This window comes from Balaenoptera physalus, assembly GCF_965194825.1.
Source record: "Balaenoptera physalus genome assembly, chromosome: 4".
In the NCBI taxonomy this organism is placed as follows: Eukaryota; Metazoa; Chordata; class Mammalia; order Artiodactyla; family Balaenopteridae; genus Balaenoptera; species Balaenoptera physalus.
In genome coordinates, this window is record NC_138891.1 from 97,195,608 (window position 1) to 97,221,536 (window position 25,929).

The window sequence follows — 25,929 nt, forward strand, 5'->3', positions numbered from 1 at the left end:
TTTATTTATTTTTGGCTGCGTTGGGTCTGGTCTTTGTTGCGGTGCGTGGGCTTCTCATTGTGGTGGCTTCTCTTCTTGCAGAGCACGGCTCTAGGCACGCGGGCTCAGTAGTTGTGGCTTGCGGGCTCTAGGTGTGCGGGCTTCAGTAGTTGTGGCATGTGGGCTTAGTAGTTGTGGCTCGTGGGCTCTCAAGAGCAGGCTCAGTAGTTGTGGCGCACAGGCTTAGCTGCTCCGTGGCATGTGGGATCTTCCCGGACCAGGGCTCGAACCCGTGTCCCCATGCATTGGCAGGCGGATTCTTAACGACTGCACCACCAGGGAAGTCTGGTAGTTCTGAAATTATAGCAGGTTGTATGCACAATTATTCTCCTTTATTCCCTTAATTGATTTAACAAGCAGTTGTAATAAAGTAATGTGTAGAATGTATTACTGAGCCAATAACATATAGAAATGTAATATATGTGTAAAATATATGCCAATAACAACACAAAGGAGGTAAGAGCAAAAAGGTATTGGATAAGGGAGTGGCTATAGATGGTAAAGTAATAATTATAATAATGTATTGTCAGGGTTGTAACATTAATACATGTAACAGGTGTAACAGTTAGGACCACAGAAAGGGGGACAAGAGAACAGAATAGAGCTATGTAGGATTAACCTTTCTATATATAACAAACTAAGCCAGTATAAATCTGAAGCTCATTCTGATAAGTTAAAGTGTATATGATAAACCCTAGAGCAATCACTAAAAACAAAAAAGAAAAAATCATTAAAGAACTTAAAATGCTACATTAGAAAATATTCACTCAATACAAAAGAAAGCAGTAAAGGAGGAATAGAGGAACAAACAAACAAACAAAAAACCCGACATATAGAAAACAAAAGTAAGGGTCTTCCCTGGTGGCACAGTGGTTAAGAATCCACCTGCCAATGCAGGGGACATGGGTTCGATCCCTGGTCCAGGAAGATCCTACATGCCACGGAGCAACTAAGACCGTGTGCCACAACTACTGAGCCTGAGCTCTAGAGCCTGTGAGCCACAACTACTGAGCCCACAAGCCACAACTACTGAAGCCCGCGCGCCTAGAGCCTGTGCTCCACAACGAGAGAAGCCACCACAATGAGAAGCCCGCGCACAGCAACAAAGAGCAGCCGCCACTCACCACAACTAGAGAAAGCCCACGTACAGCAGCGAAGACCCAATACAGCCAAAAATAAATAAATAAATAAATGTATATATAAAAAAAGAAAAAAAGTAAAATGGCATACAAAAATACAACTACATCAATAAAACATTAAATGCAAATAGACTGAACAATCCAATCAAAAGGCAGAGGTTGTCAGACAGAATTAAAAAAAAATAAAACCATGATCCAACTGTATGCTGTCTACAGGAGACACACTTTAGATTCAGAGATACAACTAGATTAAAAGTAAATGGATGGGGACTTCCCTGGTGGCACAGTGGTTAAGAATCCGCCTGCCAATGCAGGGGACACAGGTTCGAGCCCTGGTCCGGGAAGATCCCACATGCTGCGGAGCAGCTAACCCCATGCACAACATCACTGAGCCTGTGCCCTAGAGCCCACAAGCCACAACTACTGAGACTACATGCCACAACTACTAAAGCCCACGCGCCAAGAGCCTGTGCTCCACAACAAGAGAAGCCACAGCAATAAGCCCGTGCACCATAATAAAGAGTAGCCCCCACTCGCTGCAACTAGAGAAAGCCTGTGCGCAGCAATCAAGACCTAAAGCAGCCAAAAATAAATAAATAAATATCCCTGTATGAATGTGGATTTGCTATTTCTTCTGCTTTTAATTCTGGCAATTTTTGCTTTATACAGCTTGAAGCTATTATTAGTTGCATATCATATAGAATTGTTTTCCTGGTGAGTTGAACCTTTTATCATTATGAAAGGATAAAGTAAAGTGCCTCTGGTAATGCTCCTGGATTTAAGTCTATTTTGACTGAAATTAAAAGAGCTACATCAGTTTTTTTGGTATTCATGTGGTACATTTTACCATCCTATTGTTGTCAACCTGTTCATATCCTCATACTTAAGGTATGTCTCTTGTAAACAGTATATGGTTGTCTTTTTTTTTATTTTGGCCACTCCATGCAGCATGCAGGATCTTAGCTCCCTGACCAGGGATAGGACCCTTGCCACCTGCAGTGGAAGCATGGAGTCCTAACCACTGGACCACCAGGGAATTCCCTATGGTTGTCTTTATAAAAAAAAGGTCCAGGCCACCAATCTTTGTCTTTTCATGGGAATATTTAGTCCAGTTATAAAACATGACATAATTACTGACATATCTGCATGTAAATCTGCCATTTTAGTTTGCTTTGTTTTCAGTCCTGCCTGTTCTACATTTCTTTTCCTTTTCTGCCTTTTTATGGTTTATTTTTACTTATTTTTTAAAAGTATTTATTTATTTATTTTGGCTGCACCAGGTCTTAGTTGTGGCGTGCAGGATCTTTAGTTGTGGTATGCAGGCTTCTTAGTTGCAGCATGCATGTGGGATCTAGTTCCCAGACCAGGAATCGAACCCGGGCCCACTTGCATTGGGAGCGTGGAGTCTTACCCACTGGACCACCAGGGAAGTCCCTACTTTTCTGCCTTTTTAAAACACTCCATTCCCCTCCTCCCGTTAGTTTGTGCGTTATATATTCTTTGAACTATTATTTTAGTAGTTAGCCTAGACATCACATTAAAGTTCTTGGCACAGTGTCTTCTACTTCACAGGCATCCACTTCATGAGCTGTAGGCCATGTAAGTTCAGATACATATCAACCCTTTCAACAGATGTGAAAACAGAAAAAAGAGGCAGATTTATCAACTCCCACACCAATGGTACCCAATACAATTAGGCCTCATGTTGACCCCATTTCCCCTTGAAAACCCTCTGTGGATTTCTGTCATCATCTGCTTTCCTAAATTCTGGCTGGAGGTTTTTCTTAAACTTTAAAAGTTATCCTGTATATATTTGTCCATTATTTTTCCTCTTTAACATCTACCATTCTCCTAGGTACCTAAGTCCAGACCCCTAGTCATCTGGATGCTTCCATTTCTTCTATCATTGATTCAACCACTGAATTCCTTAGCAATGTCTCTGATCTGTTACTTCTATTACATTACCGCTAATTAATGTTAACATATTACTCTAAGATTTTATAAACTCATGCATGTAGTGTATTACCATTATCTTGGTTTCCTAGCTCCCATGCTGGCCCTGTTTTCCTTTCTGTCTTACACACATTACTTCCAGATTAATATCTGAAATTGCTCTTAATCTTGAAGCTTCTGAGTTTTCTAATGGCTCTATGTCCATAGCAAGGAAATCACAATAGGAGTGAAAGTAACTAACTCTGTATGTGAAGAGATCACTGTTATCAAAATCTTTCTCCATTTCAGCATGGTGGCACTACCAGCAGCCCTTATTTTAAGGGTTGGCACGGCAGACTTCCCTGGTGGTCCAGTGGTAAAGAATCTGCCTTCCAATGCAGGGGACGCGGGTTCGATCCTTGGTCAGGGAACTAAGATCCCACATGCCGAGGGGCAACTAAGCCCATGCGCGCCACAACTACTGAGCTCCCGCACCTCAATGAGAGAGCCTGTGTGCCGCAAACTACAGAGCCCACGCGCCACAACTAGAGAGAAGGCTGAGTGCTGACAACAACAAAAAAGATCCTGCATGCCTCAGTGGAGATCCTGCGTGCCGCAACTAAGACCCGATGCAGCCAAAAAAATAAAGAATAAAAAAATAAAATTAAATAAATAAATATTAAAAAAATAAAAAGTTGGCACAGAATAGCAGCTGCTTCTTAAGTTCCTCTACTGGAGAAAGCAAGGACTGTAGTAAAATTCATACTTAAGATTCCCAGTTTTCTTCCTTGGAGCATCTCATAGTCAGTGCCCACTGTAGAATTCAAATGAGATAGAATGAGAAGAAACACCTGTTTAAAATTACCTGGGAAAGGGACATTTTCATCTCAAAGTGGCCCTTTGAGAATATAACTACACTTAAATCCTGTTTTGGGAAACTTGTTGGTATGGTTATGTATGTAACTGTCTATACACAGATTAAATTAATATTCACACACAGCATTACGACAGTGTTGTTAGAATATTTGGGGGGTTTTATATCCAACTCAGTATTATTTATATTTATGGTTAAGAGACATACCTTGTGACTCTGAGTCAAACCACTGCTCACATCTTGTTTTTTTTTTAAAGAAAACTTTATTTTTTTAAAGACCAGTTTTAGGTTCATGGCAAAACTGAGTGGAAAAGTACAGTGTTCCTATATACCCTCCTCCCCACATGTACACCTTTTCATTCTTAATTGCATCTTCAGTTAGATTTGCTTTAATGATTTTCAAGTATTTTATCATCTAATTAGTCCTTGCTTCCTTTCCATATTACTTTCTTTGCAGTACTTGATGTAAGTGTCCTGCTACTTGTTTTGATCTCTTTTCCTTAAAGTCAGGATATAATAGATTATATATTCCATAAATACTTAGAAACTTTGTTTTCTTTTCAGTCATGGTTACATGGGTAAATTCATAGTTTCTATTGATCTAACCAAGTTTTACATCAACTGTGGTTTAGTCATGGAATTCTAAAAGCAGAAGTAAAATAACTCCAGGTGTGTGACTAGCATAAGATCAGGACAATGCTGGATTCTGAGTGAAATTCTTTTGTGGTGTATTTGGATGACATACCAATCAGTGATATAGATGCACCAGCATTCAGAGGTAACTCTTCTTGCAGTAAAGTTATAGTGGTCATCCTTGATATTTTACATAGTACACAACAGTTTTTTTTTTTTCCTAAATACTAAGCAATGTAAATTCAATGGATACCACAGATAAAATGGTCCCAAAGAGGACTTATACTTAGAAAAAAACCAAAAAGTATTTAGAACAGCACATTTGTATTATATTTAAAAAGTACAAGATGTGAATAAGAGTTCTATGTCCATGTGCAATAATTAAGTAGGTGTCTATTGTGATGTGGCCCAAGGTCTTTGGTCTGAAAAAGTTCTCACATATCTGAAGCCCTAGCATGACAGCTAATTTGCCTTATTTAGAGATACCTCTACTCCCCACTCAGTTCTCCAATTATCAAAGTAATGTAGGATCAATGTAGGAAATTTGGAAAGTATAGGAAAATGAAAAGAAGTAAAAAGTGAAAAACTAAAACCAATAATTATTGCTGACAATGGATTCTTGTGGGGGTAAAGGGCTACAAATCGCCAGGGACTTTTCATGAACAAGTTGAATAAGGAATTTCCAAAATTTGTCTTCAGTGTGGTGATGGGCAGCTTGGTGTGCTGTTCTTCCCTGCAGCCAGCAGCTGTACCTCCTCAAAGATCTGAATTTCAGCCTCTGGGCCCCTCCTCTAAGATGTTGTCTTTCGCTTGTTCACTTATTCCCTTAGCCCTGTGGGTGGTGGTTTCTTCCTGCAGTTGCTACTTCTACTACACTGGAGAGTTCTCATGTTAATTCTATATATTACAGTTTCCCCTCATTGATAAAATGCTGAAAAAGCTTTCAACAAAATTCAACATCTATTTCTGATAAAAGTACTTAAGAAAATTAGGAATTGATGGATATTTTTAACATGATAAAATATGTAGTCCTAAAGCCAGGATCTTATTTAATAGTAAAATGCTGGAGACATTTCCACTGAGAAAAAGACAAGGATACCCATTTATTCTACTACTATTCAATACTGTATTAGAGGTATTAAGCAATGCAATTAGACAAGAAAAATAAATTGAGGCACAAAAATTGATAAAGTAAAGCCATCTCTATTTGCAGGTGATATGATGGTACACCTGGGAAATTCTTGAGAATCGATGATAAAACTCAAAAAATAAGGAGTTTAGTAAGATAGCAAGACACAGAATTAACGTACAGAAATTGTCTTCATATCTTAAAACAATAACCAGCACAAAATGATAGAGAAAACCTCATTTCAATAGCAACAAAGATGATTAAATACTTAGGAAGAAGCTTAACAAGAAACAGGCAAAACCCACATGAGAAAAAATTTAACACTCCCCCAAAACAAAAAAGCAGACTGCTTCTGATTAGGATGGCTTAATATCATACAGATGTGTTAACTAAAATTAGATCTTGATCTCACAAATACTCAAGAATATACTCCAAATGGATCAGGAGTCTGTTTAAATTTGAAAATGAAACAATACAAGCACTAGAAAAACAAGGGTGACTTTATCTTTAACCTCAGTATAGAGAAAGGCTTTCTAACTATTAACAAAACTGAAAGGCAACAGAGATGAATAAAATTCACTACATTACAAAACAAGGAAGCTTTTTGTATTACAAAGAACACCATAATCAAAGCCGAAAGACAATTAATAATCAGGATAAACTATAACATATGTATAAAGAGTTAATATATGACGAATTCTTAAAATTTGAGAAAGGACCAAAAACCCAATAGTAAAGTGGGAATGAAATAAACAGACTATTCATAAAGATATTCAAATGGCCCTTAAACATATGAAAAGATATTCAACCTCACTCATAGCTAGAGAGATGCAAATTAAAACTACTCTAACATGCCATTTTTTTAAACCTATCAGATATGGCAAAAATTAAAAAGCATGACAAACACATTCTGCTGGCAAGGCTGTGGGAAAAGGCATTCATATATTTTTGGTGGGAAAACAAACTGGTACAATCTTTTGTAGGAGAATTTGGCGATATCTAATAAGAGTAGATACGCACTTATATTTTGACCCAGCATCCTACTTCTGGGAATTTACCTGAAGGAAGATACATCCCAACGAGAAAATACACCTGCACAGGTTATTCGATTACAGCATTGTAATGGCAAAACATTGGAAATGACCTAAATGCCCATACAAGTAAGAGTAATTGTATTGACTATGGTATATTCACACAGTGGAGTACTATGTAGCTGTTAAATTTTTTTTTGAGAAAGATCTCCATGAACTGGTATAGTTTCCAGGGTATACTGTAAAGTGAAGAAAAAAAAAAAGGATAAAAGAATAACTGTAGTATATTACATTTCATGTAAGAGAAAAGGAGAAATAATAAACAGCTATCTATTCATTTATTTAAAAGGAAACACAGGAAGGATAAACCAGAAACCAGAGATGGATTACCTATAGGGAATAGGTGTAAACAGGATAGAAAGGACAGGAGGAAGAGAATGAGGCAGAAAGAATAGGAAGGAGTGACATTTTGTATAGTTCCAACTTTTAGACCTATGCTATTTCACATACAAAAAAAATTAACAAGGAATGAGCAGGAATTCATTATGAAACACAAACAAAACCAAACTGCATTACAAATGAGTAACACAATCATACTGAAAGGGGGAGCAAAGAACTAACCTACATAACTTCGTAAAATAGTATTTTGATTACGTACGCTTAAAACCAAAAAGGAAAGGAACTATATACAAATACTGCACTCTGGTTAGTAGTTTTTCATAGGGAAATATATGAATTAATTCTGAAAATTTATGTGTATTCTAGAAATTAAGCAAATAAGTGAACAGATTATACATAGTCAGATTTCTTACTGTTGGACAAGAGTATTAAGTAGAGAAAGGAGGAAGACTAGAATGAATCTGGTGTTGGTCTGGTAATGGAAGTATCTATATGAACTCATGGAGATATATACAGTATACACATACATACACATACACATATAGATCTAGAAATTGATATAGATGTATATACATACATACATTTTCTAGCTCTGTCAAGTAGCCTAGAAGCAATGACACTTCAGTACCAATGAGTACACTTAGTGCAGATTTTGGTTCTAAAAGGAACCATGGATGCTTAGAGAAATCACTGATTCCAGGGTTAAAGAAGAGAAAATATGAGTCCAGAATATCTTCTGGTGCCAGAAATTAAAGATGTATTTAAAAAAAAGAATGGGGACATGTCAAAAAGACACAAGGGTCAATGGGGAGGGGTTTGTGTGGGCAAATCTGGGACATTTTGAGTAACAAAATATATGATAGTACTGCGTTATAACCTATAGAATAACATAAGAATACATGGGCCCATTATCAATACAAAATTGAATAAAGAATGGAGAAGGAAATTTCCTCACAGAATTTGAACTACAAAAAATAGAAGATGAAAATAGAAAAATCATCATTCGGCAAATCCTAAACTAACAATTGTTTCAGTAAAGAACAATGGGGGAAACACCCAAAAAACAAAAACCATGAATGTCTGCCAATTAGTGGGCAAAAGTATGAGAATATGATACTTACAAGAATTTTCCCATAAGATATTAATTACAAATGGAAAATTTACAACTTTGACATTGGATATAGCTGGCAGATAGCACCCTAACCAAGTGATCAAAATTAACATCACTAGTAAGAGGACAAATTGACATCATGTGCTTGCTGATACACTGAAGACACATCCGTTTTGTCTTATTGTTGCCAAAAATGCATAAACTGAATTTAATTGTGAGGAAACATTAGGGAAATCCCAAATTGGGAGATCTTCTACAAATAACTGGCCTGTACTTTTCAAAAAGTCTAAGGTCATAATAGACAAACACTGAAGAGTCCCAGATTAAAGGGGTTTAAGAGAGATGACAACTAAACAATATGTGATAATGTAGTGAATCTTCAACTAAGGAGATATTAGTGGAGCAAATGGTGAAATTTGAATAAGGTCTGTAGATTAATAGTGTAAGGTGATATAATATTTTAATAATGTTAATTCCCTGATTTTGACAATTGTCCTGTGGTTGTATGTTATCATTTGAAGAACATGGAAATACTTCATTATATTTTTGCAATGTTTTTTGAGTCTGAAAGTTTTTCAAAATGAAAAGTTAAAAAAAATTAAAAAGAAGTATCTTCATCTCATCAGGGAAGTAACTTGAACAATCCCTCCACAACATATCAAGCTAACCTTGATTATTAGAGTTAGTTAAGAAAAAAACATTTGAAATTCATAGCCTTCATTTGTAATTAGTCTAACTAGAAACAAACCTTAATTTTAAAATGTAGTTCAATCTTTTCATTTACTAACACCTGACCTATAGGGCAGCAGCATTATAAACATTAAGAAAATATTTAGAGATAATGGATGGCAGACACAAGTAAGAGAATACCTTCTAACACTTAGGGATTTTCAAAGGTATGCCTCAGCAGGATTTTCTACAGCACATAATAGATGATACTTTGGCAGTAGAGGAAAGGGAGGATTTGGATTAGGTCTTTTTCTAACCTGAGATACTGTAATGTTCTAGAACTATGTGCTAAGTTAGGTAGACTCCAAAGAGCAATTTAAAATCTCCCATTACTCTGGCCAACAATCTGGACAAGAGCATCAATAACATCTGTCTCTTCTTTGCTTAAAACAAACCCAGCAACAATTAAGTGTAACAGAAAATAAGAACACTGATAGAGTTTGACAAATTTATTCGTATTTTAGTAAAGACATTCATCTCAGTCGTTTTGGGATATTATTTCAACATAAACATTAAAATGAACAAAAATGGGAAGTTTGCCTACGTTAAAGCAAGTTAAATTCATGTATCTTGATATAATTAAACCATGTAAGTAAGAACTAATCGTTCTATATACATTTCCATTGTTTTACTTGGGGCTTACTCTAAACTCAAATGCAAGTGAACAAAGTATTAGGAATATATACAGGCTGCTTCTCTGGAGTTATTACCTATTAAAAGAGCTCAGCGAGTAGTTATCACCAATTAAACAGTCTGAAGCTGCCTCCAAATCTAACATTGTAAGAGTTTTCAAGGAAATCATTATACTATATGTTTCTTTTATGTGTGACTATGCTTTTAAAGATGTGTTTAACTGTCACATTAAAAAAAGAATTCATATACAAAAATACAAAATAAACACAATCCTACAACACAAAGATTAACAAAGTATATGTGGTCAAAGATTCCATAAAATATGTTTAAAGATGCATTTTCTTTCCTTTTATTTTCAGTATCTAAAATGTGCTTTTGAGAGGCCACTGGTTAATATGTGTACAGTTAAAAGAAACCATATTATTGTGCTAAATAAGAATTCCTGTAATAAGTTCAAATCAAATTGGATTTCACAAGTTAGTAACATAAAATGCTTTGATAAAGTTACAGAAAGTGCATCTTTCTTATTTTCCATCTTCATACAATGTTGCCTTTTTTTTTGGTGTTTATATCCTTTAAAAAATAAGAACAGCCAAATATTTAACTATTATGTACATTTAAATTTTTGGTGGTGGTTTGTTATTTTAAAAGAAACAGCTTCCTTATGATTTGCCTGAAGATCTGGTGGAAATGCTTACAGGAACTAGCTAATAACAAAAATCAAGAGAAGCACATTCAAAATACTGATTTACTTTGGTAGCAAATGGTTGTTCTTTGAAGACTATCAAAGGTAGACAAGACCCTCTAAAGTGAAGTGGGCTATTTTAAATACTCAACAGTTTACATAAAATTTTAAAATGTTCTTTTTAAAGAGCTAAGCATCTGTATCCACTGATAGCAATGCAATAACTAGTTTATGATGATTCAAAACAAAACAAATGCCCATTAGGAAAAAAAAAAAGCTGTATTTTCATTTTTATCTAATTTACTTTCTCAGTCAATAGTCCAGCAACATTTTCCTCCCAATACAATACTCCCTTCTCTATAAGGCTGTTCCTGGGAGCCAGACTTTAGGTTAACAAGGGAGTTAAGTTAGAGAGTAACTGCCTACAGTTTAAATAGACAACTTTTTGCTTCCCCCTTAATGTGCTAGTAGTTGTGTCTAAAAAAATATGCAGTTCTTAGAAAGGTACCATTTCTGATTTTTTTAATCATCTATAACCTTCGGAAACTAATCACATGAAACTACAAAATTAGCAAATGTCTTGAAATCTGTATATAAAACATAAATTACCTTTAATTTCAAATTCTCATTTATTAGTGTACCACTCAATCTTTAAAAAAAGAAAAAGAAAAAAAAAAAGGCGGCTCCAAAGATAGTCTTATACCATTCTTTAAAAAAGGAAACTGTTCCTTTTAACTTTACACCCACCCCATACCCCAATTTCAAAACACATCATTTAATTGTCTTGGTCATGGACATTTCCAAGATGAGATTTTATATTTCGCTCCCATAGCTTCTGGTTATCAGAAAACCCATGCTTTCCTTTATTGAAGGAATTTGGTCCTGCTGATGTTGGTGTATCCCTGTGTTAAAAGAAAGGAAACTTATTTAAAATGTTATATAATGACTTTCGGGCCATGTTTTTAACTCATTCAAAACACATTTGTTTAGCACCTATTATAAATGCAGGCCAAACATCAGAAGCCTCTACAGATCTTTTTAAAAATACCCTTTACACAGACCCTGTCCTAAAATTTCAGATTCAGTAGGTCTGAGGAGGAGCCAGGTAAATCTGTAGTTTTAACAAACATTTAAGGTGATTCTGATACGCAGCAACCACTATAGTTTTAAAAACCGTTGCTTGTAACCCATTAACAGGGTCATCAAATCAATTTGGTGGTGGCTTGCCATCAGCATTTATAAAAAATGAAACAGAAGATGTCATTTTATGGACTTCTGTTTCAATTTTAAATGTTTAGCTATATGAAGATATATGTATCCTGGGTGTTTAGATTTGGTTATAATGCCAGATGTATTTCTTACTTTAGGTCCCAGTCCGAAAGGGAGGCAGGCAGCCAGCCACTGGGACAGTTCCCGTTTGAATCATAGATGAAGTCTGAAGACTGATGCTTGAAGACTCAGCACTTAATTCTTTGGGATAATATATACATTTGGTAGAAGTGGGGATATAGTATAGGTTGTTTTGAAGCCCAGCTTTCTTATTAGCCTCTAAGTTATCCATTTACACATACAAAGACAGGAAACTGAACATCGTGTTAACGTGAAATAAATGTTATTTCCACAATAACAGAAACAACGGAGGAAAATTTTAAAATGTTTTTGTCTTCTTTTTATATTTGGCATCTAAATTACTAAGGAAAATGGGACACATACAATCAAGATTAAGTGGTGGGAATATCTTAAGTGAGATGAGTGAAAGCCATTTTTTTATACCTGAAAAATACTTTTAATTTAAATTTTATATCAGAAACATTTCTCATAACTGTTTATCTGAAAAAATTTAGATTACATGTATCTGAAAAAAAATGGCATTAAATTATTGTTATTTTTTCTTAAAATACTAATTTTCTTTTACCAGGAGAGTAATCTCAGAAAACAAAACTCTTTTGCCCAAATATGCAAGAAAAGCTTGAACACTAATAGATTATGTGCAATTTGCAATTTATTCTTGCTCTTAATTCACTATAATTTTCTACAATATTACACAAAAATTATAATACCTTCCAATATTTTTCATCCTCATCTTTGCTTCTGGAGGCATTTCCTCTGGTTCACTCTGGAGAAAAAAGTAAGATAAAAACAGAGATGACTGCATGTAGACAGAGCTGACCCTTGAACAATGCAGGAGGATTAGGGGCACTGCCTCCACAGCGCCACAGTCAAAACCCCGTGTGTAACTTTATAATTGACCCTCCATAGCCGCGGTTCCACATCTGAGGATTAAACCAACCTTGGGATAGCACGTTACTGAAAAAAATCTGTGTATAAATAGGCCTGTGCAGTTCAAACCTGTGTTGGTCAAGGGTCAACTATATTAAAATCACTTGATTACCAATAATGCTAAATTTTATATCTAAGTCTGAAATTTTGGTGAAAGGAGAAAATCATTTATCTTAACTACATTAAAAAAAACCCTCATGCTTCTAGTGTGCTGATTCTGCATAAAGAAAAAAAAATCTGGTAAAAACTTGATATTCTAGGGACTTCCCTGCCAGTCCAGTGGTTAAGAATTCCGTGCTTCCATTGTAGGGGGCGTGAGTTCGATCCCTGGTTGGGGAACTAAGATCCTGCATGCCATGCAGCGTGGCCAAAAAACAAACCAACAAAACACAAGAACAAAAAAACCCCCCAAAACAAAAACAAAACCCCCCAAAAAACTTGATAGTCTAGAACTAAAACTATTTGTTTACTATAAGCTACACGTTGTGTTAAATGCTTTAATATGCACTATCTTTGAAAACCCTAACAATCCTACAAGGTGGGTATGAATATCATCGTTCACATTTTGTAGGTAAGGTAAACAAGGTTAACTTGTCCCAAGTCACAAAACAGCTAGACGCCAAAGCAAAGGCTCTTAACCATTTTACTGTATTGCTCCTTCTCAAAAATGTCTCCTTTACTGAAAAGACATCTTGAAAGCTCATTCTCTACTACTTTTCCAGTTACAGCTCGTGAAAAGATATATGACAAGTGTCTTTTAGATGTTTTTAAGTATAAATGTTACTGATGAGCTAAATATTATTTTTTACACAGTCATCTGCAAGATCCAGCTTAAAGGGATTTCTACTGGTCAAATCTGGGAAAATTTGAGCATTATAACCTGTTAAATAGAGCCTACACTTATAAAAGCTCTTCCTTATGGTAAGAGACAATTAATAAACATAGAAGGGATGAAAGAATGAAAAAAATCACCATTCGGCAAACATCATAATAATTGATTCTGGTAAGAATCATCAATGAATGTTAACACTCATGAGTGAACACTTAAGAAATTATGTATTTTCACATATTCTTTTTTAAAATTTTAGTTATTTATTTTTGGCTGCGTTGGGTCTTCATTGCTGTGCGCGGGCTTTCTCTAGTTGCAGCGAGTGGGGGTTACTCTTCATTGAGGCGCACGGGCTTCTCATTGAGGTGGCTTCTCTTGTTGTGAGCACGGGCTCTAGGCACGTGGACTTCAGTAGTTGCGGCACGTGGGCTCAGTAGTTGTGGCTCGCGGGCTCTAGAGCGCAGGCTCAGTAGTTGTGGCACACGGGCTTAGTTGCCCCGTGGCATGTGGGATCTTTCCGGACCAGGGCTCAAACCCGTGTCCCCTGCATTAGCAGGAGGATGCTTAACCACTGTGCCACCAGGGAAGTCCCCTTCACATATTCTTGAAACATGTCCCCACAAGATAAATTTTAATTATAAAAGATAAAACAGTAATTTGACAGTAGAGAAATCTGGCAGACATCACTTTAACTAAATGATCAAAGTTAACATTGCCAGTAATGGGATATACTGACAACATGTGCTCCTGATATGATGCATTGAGAACTTGGCATCACTTCTGTGGTACGCCTGCCAAAAGGAATGTGAATCTAATCATAAGGGAACATCAGACAAATCCAAACTGAGGGACGTTCTACAAACTAACTGGCCTGAACTCTTCAAAATGTTAATGCCATGAAATACGCAGAAAAACCCAGGAGTTGTCCAAATTAAAAGAGACTAAAGAGATACAACTGAAAAAGTATTTTTAAATTTCATAATTAACTAAATGAACACACTCTTTGTACAATATATTTCAGGCTTAGATATATATCCAAGGTTAATTAATATGTTCTGCAGAAAAAGGAAGAACCAGATGAAGATTTTATTTCCTTTTTTTTTTTTTTTTTTTTTGGCCACACTGCGTGTCATGCGGGATCTTAGTTCCCTGACCAGGGATCAAACCGGTGCCCCCTGCAGTGGAAGTGCAGAGTCTTAACCACTGGACTGCCAAGGAAGTCCCAGATGAAGACTTTAGATGCATGTGTTCTTTTACCTAAGAGACAAGTTTATCCCTACCAGTCATTACCATCTTATAGCAGAAAGAGTGTTGTCTGAACCTGTCTAAAATTTCTTTAAAAACAGGGAAAACAGTAAGGTATGATGCAAAGAACATAGGACAAGAAACCAGAAAGCTCAGTTCTAGTTCAAACACTTGTGCACAATACTTATGCACACTTAATTTCTCCATTTGGAAAATAAGAATAACCATATCACACAATTCACAAGGATATATGGAGGATAAAATAAAGTTGTGTGAAAAGATTCAAATTGTTAGGCATTCAAAGCAAGCCATTACTATTATGTAGGTGCTTACTATTTCCAGTCTCTCTACTTCTGCACATGTTGTCCCCTTCTTCCTACATTGTCCTTTCCTGATTAACAATTTGTACAAACCAAAGTGCTACCTAATCTCTCTCTTTTTAAAAATTAATTATTAATTAATTTTTGGCTGCACTGGATTTTCGTTGCTGCAAGCGGGCTTTCTCTAGTTGCGGCAAGCAGGGGATACTCTTTGTTGTGGTGCGCAGGCTTCTCATTGCAGTGGCTTCTCTTGTTGCAGAGCACGGTCTCTAGGTGCACAGGCTTCAGTAGCTGTGGCTCGCGGGTTCTAGAGTGCAGGCTCAATACTTGTGGCGCACGGGCTTAGTTGCTCCGCGGCATGTGGGATCTTTCCGGACCAGGGCTCAAACCCGTGTCCCCTGCACTGGCAGGCGGATTCTTAACCACTGCGCCACTCTGGAACATATACATATCGACTAGATCTTTTGGCAGAATCATCTGCACTATTGTTATTCCTCATGGGGATACAGGAAGAAAGCACTATAGCTGCCTTTTAAAGCTGAACACATGCATAATGTCTCACTGAAGACTCCAACTATAAAAATTATTGAAGACAGCAGTATCGAATTTTTCTTTTTTTAGATCCTACATATTTCATAGACATATATATATTATTACTACTAATAAGCATTTGTTGATTTGATTAAGTTCCTTGCCCCCCTAAAGTCAATAATATTTTAAATAATCCCACAACCAAATTAAATAAATAAACAAATATCCAGATTTTGCAATGTCATTTAAAAAAAAACAACAACTGTTCAGAGTTGCAAAAAAAGTTCACTAGTACCATTAGTACAACCTGACAATTTGCCACTAACATCTTTCTTAAAGAACTTCTTAAAGTAAAACAAACAAAACTAGGTATCAACTTACATCTTCATCTTCATTAAAAGCTGCTGCTACTGAAAGGGTTTTTGGAGCAAGAGTTGGAACGGTTTCCTTAGGTTTCTGAAGAAGAAACATTAAAAAGAGTATAATATAATGCTTACACACACTTATTTAATGATAAAAATAATTTATCTTCAAAGATTCAACTTTATGTTTTCATAGAAACATATAGTAAGGAACTAAGAACAAACATTGGAGAAATCTACTTTCTTTTTGAAAATGTGGGTTATCAATGGGTAGATTTTACTTTATTAATTATATGTCCATTTGTTTTCATCCTGTAAAAGATTTTCTAGTTAGGGTCTATAATTTAATATCACTTAGCTAAAAGGTACCTGGTACAGGTAAGAGAAAATGAATATTAATACCTGCCCATAGTAACATTAAAATTAAGCACAGTGTGCCTTGAGAAAGACATGAAGACCCATCTTTCTCTACTAGCTAGCTGCCTACTGGACAGCGCCACTTAGAGCTCCCAGGGGTACTGCAGCGCTCTTTAAGTGCTCAAGCCAGAAAACCTTTTCTTCAACTTGCACATTTTATTGTAAGGTCCTGTTAACTAGATCTCTATTAAATAGACTTAAATCTCCCCCTGCCTTCCCAGCTTACTACCACACTACCAACACTATGGCCCCTTAGCATTACTTGCCTGAACTGCTGTTAGAAATACCATCTCCCCACCTTCTGTGTTTATTTTCCTCTAATTCTCTATACTGGTACCAGAGTAATGTTTCTAAAATGCAAATCTGTTTAAGGCTCGAGACTCTTTATAATGATTCCATGGCTCCTCTAGAACCCAGAGAATAAAACCAAACTATATTATGGAGTACAAGTCCGTTATGATTTGGTCCTGTGGTCTTATTTGGGGGGCTTTTTATCCCTGCATTTGCCTACCAAACACTTCCTAACTATGAACAATTTCCTGAATGCATCATGTGGCTTCACATCTAAACTGCCTTTGCATAAAAGTCTTTTTTTTTTTTTGGCTGTGCTGCACGGCTTGTGGGATCTTAGTTCCCCGACCAGGGATTGAACCCGGGCCCACGGCAGTGAAAGCACCAAGTCTTAACCACTGTACCACCACGGAATTCCCTGCATGAAACTCTTTTTATCTGAGATGTCCCTTTGCCTCTTGCCTGCACTTAAGCCAACTCTAGCATCACCTCACCAGTAAAATCTCTGAGCTGCTGAAACAAAATTAACTATCCCTTCTTGTATAACAGAAACACTTTTTATAAACAATGTTTGTTTCTGAAGAAATAAAAATGTCCATTTGGAAATTATGCATAGTGACTCTAGAAACACCCTTTACTCTTAAAGATGTCACGTATTTGATGTTGTACATAAACATAAGACACAAGTAAGTATTTGTTGGTTGTTTGACTATCTTTTCGCATCATATAATCAAAAGCAACAGTTTCAACTATTTTCATATCCTACACCTCACTTCGCCAAGATTATGTTTACACTTTGGTTTACTTTATGAAAAAAGGTTTTTTGTTTTCTAAAGATTAAAGTTTTACTGAATAGGCAGGCCTTTTCAAGCATAACCCTCCCAACTAAAATGATCAGCAATTACTAAATCACGTCAATGATCTAGCAAAAGTAGGGATATGGATATCTGATTTAGGAGGTGTGTTCAAGCACCGTAAAATCTATTATCAAGGGGAACACCTGTATGAGAAATGTACATGAGAACCACATGTTTAATGACTATCAAAAAAAGTAAATATCTATGCAGGTAGGCCTATGCAACTTTATAAAAAACATATTAAACCAAAAGAATCAGCTCAAATTGGGACAGGAGTCATGAAGTAATGAAATTACAAGCTGAATGTCTTTTGTTCACACTAAATTTTTTAGAAAAAGGAAGAAAAGGAAAAAAGCAAATCAGCATAGGGTGGGAGTAGGGGTTCTGAGGAATGGTAGCTTTTTTACAACTAGAAGTATAGCTCAAACACACTGACTCTAGTAGGAATCTGATCCATATCATATTTTTAAGATCTTCGAATGACATCTAATGAAGAAATCAAGCTGTATGCATCCAGGCAACTGAGCATTAATTTTCACAGAACAGACATGAACAAACAACTTAAAAGCAATTTTAGGATTATTCTCCTTACACAAGAATGTAACCATCTTCTAAAGCCAATAGCAATACACTATTCAAGTAAGTTTCTTTTTCTTAAAGAAGAGATCTGTTTAGTTGAACCACATGAAGTTAACACTTCTGTAGATCAGAAATAGTTAAATCTCTAAACTTCATACGCTTCAACCTAATACTTCAAATACTTTCCAGATACTCCAGGAAATTAATTAATAAGTATTAATTCAAGGTTTACATCTTAAAACAAGGAATCAAAAGTTGATCTGTAAAGGACTACTATCATAGATTATAATACTCAATGTCCATTTGTAGCTTCAAAGTAAGGTAATCAGGAAGCTCTTATTAAACAATACCTTACTAACATTAATCTTTTAAAATACAAATAAATGATTTCTAGATATTATTTTTAATATCACTGGAATTAAAAGATAAGAAAAATAAACTGAAACTCTAAAAATATTTTTCAGAGGTCTTGCTCAACTTAGGAAATTCTAAGGTATTATTACTTTATAAATCATACAGTCCCTATAATAGTTGTTCCTTCTCATATTCCAAACCCTTTTTAAAAACAGCTTTGTTGAGTTATAATTCATCCAGACCTTTCTTGAATATAGAGCCACTAATTTCTTAAATACTTACATGTAATAAGTTCATGAACCAATGTATCTTTTTATACATCTTTGTATACTTAATTTATCATAATCCAATAAAAGCAGGTTTCGAAAACAAATTTTCAGACCCATTACAGATATAATATATAAAATAACAACTCACACTTGAGCCAAGTTTGATGGATATGGCTGAGGCTTTCTTTGTCATCTGACTACCTATGGCAAATCCAAACTTGGAGATCTTTGTAGGCTTTGTTGGGAGGTCTGCAGCTTCTTCTTCAGCTGATCGCTTCTCAGCGCTGCGACTGGAATTTTCCCCTCCATTACTGGAAGAAACAGTCTTAGTTTTCACAGGTTTTTCTGCTTCTTCTTCAGGTCCTGGTGAAGTCGAAACAACTTACCAAGATGAGCTATTTTTACTGAGCAGATTGATGGGAGCAGCAACCTCAAAAAGCATCGTTATAAGGAAGATACCTCTGCAGTTGTCACCTACTGAACCCAACAGTCTCTTCCACTGTTTGTTAGAGTATACAGCAGGAACTGAGATTGTGTGGCAGTAGAAGAGGCTCCCATGAATTAACTAGCATAAAATACAGAGCAATTTAAAATTATAAATATAGAGTTCACAAAAAGTAAGACCCTTCAACTAAACACTGTAAGTTGTACAATAATCTAGTTATTTGTGGAATTTTTTTTTATAAATTAAGATCTATAAATTCTATACAAACTGGTTTGCTGGCAGTTAGTCACATCATAGGATAATACATTTGACTAATAAAAAGTCTAATATTCTTCAGTAATGTACTACTAGTTATACAAAGTACCCTGTTATGAACAGCCCATTATTACCCAAACTACAGTGTTAGTACAGCCTGGAGTAATCTTCTTGAGTGATGTGTTCTTCATGAACATTTCACACAATCTCTAGTTAGAAAGGAACTTCAAGGAAGACTTCAAGGTCATCGCCTCTTGAGTAACTGCATTCTACTCTCAAAGCTTGATTAACATCTGTTTAGGCTACTCTTAATATCAACAACTATATTTAGGTTTATATATTATTTTTTCTCATGAAAGAAAGATGAGCTAATGATAATTTCAAACAGAAGGCATACATATGTAGATATGGAATGCAAGATGTCTTTCAGCAATTTTGCTTCTTTATATTAATAAATGAAATCAGTTCTCATCTTGAATATCTTAGGCCTGTTACACATGAAGCCTATTTAAAAACATATTGGGAGGTAAGACAGAAGGCTGGCTGATTATTAAATATTTTATTTTCTTTCCCAAGTTTACCAATTTACTCTATAGAATGTATTCTGCTACACTGGATGAATAGTTTATGGAGAAAGAGAAGATTCTCTAAGGGATGGCCCTGACAACAGCTAAGAAAACAAGACAAAAAGCTAGAATGGGTAGAAAAGGGGAAATCAAACAGACTGACAAGTAATGAATTAAAAGACAGGATGTTATAGATCCCAATCTATATAGTTTTGGAATGATGGGGTAGCTAAATTAATAAGCACTTTGAACAGAACATTTTATTTTGTTTACAGGAAAATAAAACGAACTCTTTATTACCTTTAGACAAGAGGTGAAAGTTTTAATAACAATGTAGGGGAGAAATTAAGCAGGATTAGGTTTTGGGATTTCCCTAGGAAGCAAAGACAGCACTGGAATAGTTGTCTGAGGTGCCATTCACTTATTTAGACATAAAATTACAAAAGCACCTGAAGAATGTAAGATTGCTATTCAATATTTGAAATTTAGAATTTAGAATTTCTTACAAAAAAGACAGTATTATGCAAACATTTTTTCAAAGTCTACCACTAAAAGCATTTATGCTAAATTTTATTCTGTATTCTATGTATAGTTTTAATCAAGTATGAATTTTACAGTAAAACCCAAACAGTAATAACTACTTCTTCTTTGTGACTGACACACAGCTATAACTGGAAACTCATTGGCTCTACGTATCAGAGCATATAGAAACACATAAAAAAGCCACTGGATTTACATATAGAAGCAATCTGTACACTAAAGGCACAAGTCTGTGTAAACACAAAGTCTGAAAAACATCAAAACAAATAGAATAAAGAACATTTAGTCTTGATTTTAGTGTAACTCTGCTCTTTGAACTGTGACTCAAGGGTTATAATTAGTCAAAATTTCTGGTTCTTTTAAAACCTATCTTTTCTTAATTCTAGGTCTCCTTTTACCCAGAAAATAATTCTGGAACAAAGAATCTAGAAAAATCAAAGCATAAATACGACAAAAAGTGAAAAACATAATTCTTACTATAACATTAATAACAAGAATCAAGTGCGACAACTAACTGAACTAGTATGTGCTAACACATGAAACACAATACTATCTGTCCAATCCTATGATGCTTAGGGAAGATTTCTATAGTGAATGCTCTAGAAAAATGTAGCATGAACAGGGGAGTTGGGAAAACTACTCTACCATTAATTAAGTAATCAACTGTCAGCAACTCAATTTTATTCACATCTGTGGTTCTGTCGTCTGAAGAGGCAAACTATCAAGACCATTAAAGTGTTTTAAAGTCCATTAAGTGTTTTCCTTTAAATACAACATGTACTACTTTAGTTTGTATTAATTCTAAGCAAACAAAATGTGTAGATTAATGTGAAATCAAATTACACATGGTACTAGCATTTTGGGGGAGGAGAGGTGGGCCTTGGAGTACAAAGGTACCTTACTTTGAAAAAAATTACCCAATAAGTTTTAAGTCCATAAGGATACCCTTCATGACGCATTGGCATTCTGGTAACTTCTTCATCTGAAAAAAGGGTACATACCTATCTCTCTAACAGGACATATTCAAGAACCTCCTGGCACAATAAATATCAATTTCATTAAAGTAGTTTTAGATAACCTAAAATAGCCTGAGGTGGGCATGATTACAATATGACTAGCTCTTCTCTAAAGCTTCTACTTATTTCAAGGAACTACAAAAATTTAACCAAAGGGAGGGAAAAAAAATCTACCTAAAGCCTTACCCTTAATATTATCCCTTCTCTTTAAGGTGAGAGCAGGTAGTTCAAGTAAGTAGCTTCTCTTATTAACATAAATTCATGTTAACTATGTTAACTCATTAAAAAATACTTATATTTACAACTTACTGGACTGTTCAATAGGAGTTAAAAATCAGAATAATCTCTAGGTAAGCCCCCCAAGACAAACTTGATACTGTTTTAAAACAGGGCCTATTTGCTGTAAAATTATCAATTTAGCAATATCCATGGTATGAATGTTTTAACTATGACTTCTTTGTACAATTTCATTAAAAATATCTGACATTCAAAATGGTTTACATGTAACAGTAGTATTTTCTTTCAAAGGAAGGCACACCCAAGGCAAATTATGTAGACGTTATTAAGGGATATTACTTATTCTAAGTCACCAACAAGGAGACAATAATTTTTGATTGCAATTAGCAAAGATAACTTTATATCACCCCTTCACAAAAATATGCTAAAGTAGAAACATCAATATTCATACTACAGAGCGAATTATCCCTAACTGAAAGGGTGGTGGACAAATGATATAGTGGAATTATGCTGACACTTAAGGTACATTTTTTTTGTGTTGTTTTGTTTTTTTGGCCACCCGGCATGCCTTGTGGGATCTCAGTTCCCCGGTCAGGGATTGAACCCCGGCCAGGGCAATGAAAGCCTGGAATCCTAACCACTAGGCCACCAGGGAACTCCCTTAAGGTACACTTTGGCTCACATTAAACACATCTCAGATACTCAGTCAAGACAGAAACCCATTCTAAAAGTTAAAAGGTAGTCTAAAAGTCAGATAAGATTCTTCAGGCTACAGATCTTTGTTTTTCCTCAAACTACTAATTTTTAAATGTAATTTTACTTGATAATTTCCAAGACAATTTTTGACCAAAAAAAACCGCTAAGGAGGTAGCACTAAATGGTTTAAACTGTTGCTTCATAAACTATTGTACTAGTAAAACAACAATAACAACAACAACAAAAAACAAGACGGGAGGGGAGTGAGAAGGGGGAAAGGAGTTTAGGCTCAACTAATGGCACCGTACGTGTTTTTTAAAAAGGAATTTCTGGGTCCAAAGTAACCGAACATTACACTTTTCTCAATTTTTGTTCCCAAGTTAAATCACATTAAACTTGTTAGGAGGTCCTAACAGTTGCCTTCATATACTATTAATCTTCTGTATTTTCTCATATTAAATACTTTCAGGGATAAGACGTGAAGAAGAGTTAAGAGTGTGGTACTTAAAACGTTCTAAAGACATTATGCTCAGCTCGCACGTGTTAAGTCACTAGCCTTGTGAGGACAAAGGGGCGGGAGGGCTGGAGAGATTACAGGATGTTTCTTTTCCTTAATGCACAAGACCCAAATTTAGAGGAGTGGAGGTGACAGAATAAAGATAGCTGTAACCTGAGTTTACATCGTAACAAAATACAGGAAGAGTCACACTAGCCTATTTAGCCACCTAAATATCTGGCGTGCAGTTAGCTGGCAACAGCCTAGCACAGAAAAGGCAGACAGTTCAAAGAAAGGCAACTAAACCGTAACCCTAGACCCGGCAGATTAAACCAGGAGGCAGGCAAAGGTATTCCTCTTTCCCTCCATCGCCTTGACCCATCCCATTACAGGATCAGAATTAGGCTTGAAAATAAAGGAAAGAAAAAGGCCAGGGTAGTCCACCTCCTCAGTGAAAAGGGAGCAGCAAACTAACTCCTAAGTGTAACTGAGAGGCCGACACCGTCGGAAACTCGGCCTGCGGCCAGTTCCTGCCGCCACTGCTCGGTGACTCGCACTGAGCGAGCGCCCGGGTGCGTTTTGTGTGACTACGTCCGCACCGCCCTCCTAGTCCCACCCCGAGTTCGGTCCCCCTTTCTGGGGCCCATCTCCCTTCTCTTCGGAAGCAGGGCCTCCGCTGGGGCCAGGAGGTGACGAACAGTGACCGGCTCTCCCCCGGCAAGGAGGCGATGTGGGCCCGGATGCCACCGGGCCGCACCGGGCGTGCCCAGGGCTTGTCTGGGCCCAGCACCTGGCCGGGTGAGCGCCAGATCCGCTCTTCTCGCCCCGGCCTACTCCCCCCACCCCGGGGAGCTCAAAAAAAGGCCCAGAGCATCCCACGTAGCCCGCGACGCTGGGGTTATGTTCACCTCCGGCGGCTCCAGCTCGCTGCGGCTTTTCAGGTTTCTCCTCTCCCGCCTTTCCGTCCGCCATTTTCCCCGCCGCGGCCTCCCCTGCAGCCACGCCAAGGACGTCACGGCCCCGCCCAGCAACCATTGAGCTTCGGAGCCCGCCTTGGAAGCGGCAGCCTAGAGCGGCCCTAGAGAGTGAAGGGCCTCTGGGAAACGGAAATGGATATGATATCATCGGCGAGCATCCTCTGAGGGAAGGGCGGGGTGGGTTGAGCGGTCCGAGGACTGGTTAGGGACTTGACTAGAGGTGGGTTAGATTTTCATGGTTTACTGGCGGATTCAGGGAAGTGAGGGGAGGTGGGATCATAACCCTGGAAACGTTGGTGAGCTCAGGTGAGGTTTCTGCAAACTGGCCGACCGAAGCTAGCCAGGCTCTTTCATTCTGTCTGGTTTGCTAGATCACGTGTACCCACTCAAAAAAAAAAAAAAAAAAAAAAGGACCGAATTCTTATTCCTACCTAAAAGCAAAATCAACGTTTATCGAGCGCCCTCTTGTGTCAGGCGCTATCTCGTTTAATCCCCACAATAGTCCAATGCGGAATTGCCCTCTTTTAATTAGCTGTGAGAGTTGAGGCCAAATAAAAATTTGTCTAAGGTCGCGTAGGCAAGTGGTAAAACTGATTTTTCTACAAGCTGCAATTTCTGTGTCAAGAGAAGTTACTTTGTTACGTGAAGACCACAATAGTTTCTGCCTTAGTTAGAAACCTTTAGTGTATCCCCAGAGTTTGCAGAATGAAGTCCAAGCGTTATATTGGGCCCCAGCCTAACTTTTCAGCTTCATCTTCGCTTTTTCTCCATATTTATACTGCCCTCTTGCTATACGGGGTCGATTCCTTGCCTAGGGAACTGTAGTTTCTGGGTTTGCAGTACAATATACAGTGAGTGTTACAGAAGTTGGTCTTACGGAGTCAGAACTTGGGTTGGAATCCCTTTACTAGCTGAGTAAACCTTGAGGGTTTCTTACTGTCTACAGACCTATGTTTCCTTCTCCATAAAATAGAAATAATAATAGTACTTCCTCAAAGGGTGGTCCTGGGGATCAAATGAGATAATAAATTCCATATACCATTCTTTGATCATTGTATACTTCCCTCAATATGTGTTAAAAAGAAAAATAATTTCTCCCTAGGTGGCTCAAAAATTCCTTGACCACAGAGACCATTAAAAAAATTTTTTTTTTCTTCACAGCAGTTTGTATTGCACATTTCATATATGAAAGGTGCTGAGTATTTTTGAATGGATGACTCCGCAGGCTCCGAGTCTGGAGAATGCAGAAAGAACCAAAGTGTGTTTCCCACGACAGAAGCAGGGTGGTTTGCTGATACGGTGATTTGGTGATTTGAAGTCCCTGGTCCACCATCTATGACAGTATATGTAAAAGTGCCCAGCAAACTATTTTACATAGAATAGGTAATTCATGTTTGTTTTATTTTTCCTAGATGTGATCTTCAAAAGTTACTTAATTGCTGAGTCTCTTTTTTTTTTTTTTCGCCCGTACCGAGCGGCTTTCAGGGGTCTTAGTTCCCCGACTAGGGACTGAACTCAGGCCCTCTGCAGTGAAAGCGTGGAGTTCTAACCACTGGACCGCCAGGGAATTCCTGAGACTCTTACTTTTAATCATTTTTTAAATGGAGACATAGGGACTTCCCTGGTGGCACAGTGGATAAGACTCCATGCTCCCAATGCAGGGGGCCTGGGTTCCATCCCTGGTCAGGGAATGAGATCCCACATGCCGCAACTAAGAGTTCACATGCCACAACTAAGGAGCCTACCTGCTGCAACTAAGGAGCCCACGAGCTGCAACTAAGGAGCCCCCTGCCACAAGTAAGGAGCCTGCAACTAAGACCTGGTGCAACCAAATAAATAAATAAATAAATGGAGACATAAACATGTGATTTTTATTTGTAATTATGTATGTATTTACTTATATATGCTTTTTTTTGAGTTTTTATGTGTATCCATTTATTGATTGCTGGGAATACAACTTATTGAGGATACATGACATGATGCTTATATTTTTAAATGAGAAAAATGAAGTTTAGAGAGGTCACATACAGCTA

General features: G+C 36.9%; 1 protein-coding gene across 3 annotated transcripts; it reads right to left on the reverse strand.

Moving 5' to 3' along the window:
* PCNP (PEST proteolytic signal containing nuclear protein) lies at positions 1-23,983 on the reverse strand. Of its 3 annotated transcripts, XM_082460606.1 has the most exons (6): positions 23,828-23,927; positions 19,055-19,233; positions 18,817-18,979; positions 15,921-15,995; positions 12,395-12,450; positions 9,451-11,236 (listed from the first exon to the last, which is right to left on the reverse strand). In XM_082460606.1, the coding sequence occupies exons 2-6, from the start codon at positions 19,108-19,110 to the stop codon at positions 11,110-11,112; spliced, it is 477 nt and encodes a 158-aa protein (XP_082316732.1). In that variant the 5' UTR covers positions 19,111-19,233; positions 23,828-23,927; the 3' UTR covers positions 9,451-11,109. The 3 variants fall into 3 exon arrangements, with proteins under 3 accessions (XP_082316731.1, XP_082316732.1, XP_082316730.1); XM_082460605.1 differs by lacking the exons at positions 9,451-11,236; positions 19,055-19,233 and adding an exon at positions 1-333 and having other exon boundaries at positions 18,817-19,031; positions 23,828-23,983; XM_082460604.1 differs by lacking the exon at positions 19,055-19,233 and having other exon boundaries at positions 18,817-19,031; positions 23,828-23,983.
* Positions 23,984-25,929: the final 1,946 nt, after the last annotated feature.

Excerpts from the sequence above, each read along its gene's own strand:
- PCNP (XM_082460604.1), bottom strand. The coding sequence starts at position 23,954 with ATGGTTGCTGGGCGGGGCCGTGACGTCCTTGGCGTGGCTGCAGGGGAG. Across the intron at positions 19,032-23,827 it reads GCGAGCTGGAGCCGCCGGAG|GACCTGAAGAAGAAGCAGAA; the intron begins GTGAACATAACC and ends CGACTTCACCAG. Across the intron at positions 11,237-12,394 it reads AGGATGAAAAATATTGGAAG|GGATACACCAACATCAGCAG; the intron begins GTATTATAATTT and ends CTTTTAACACAG.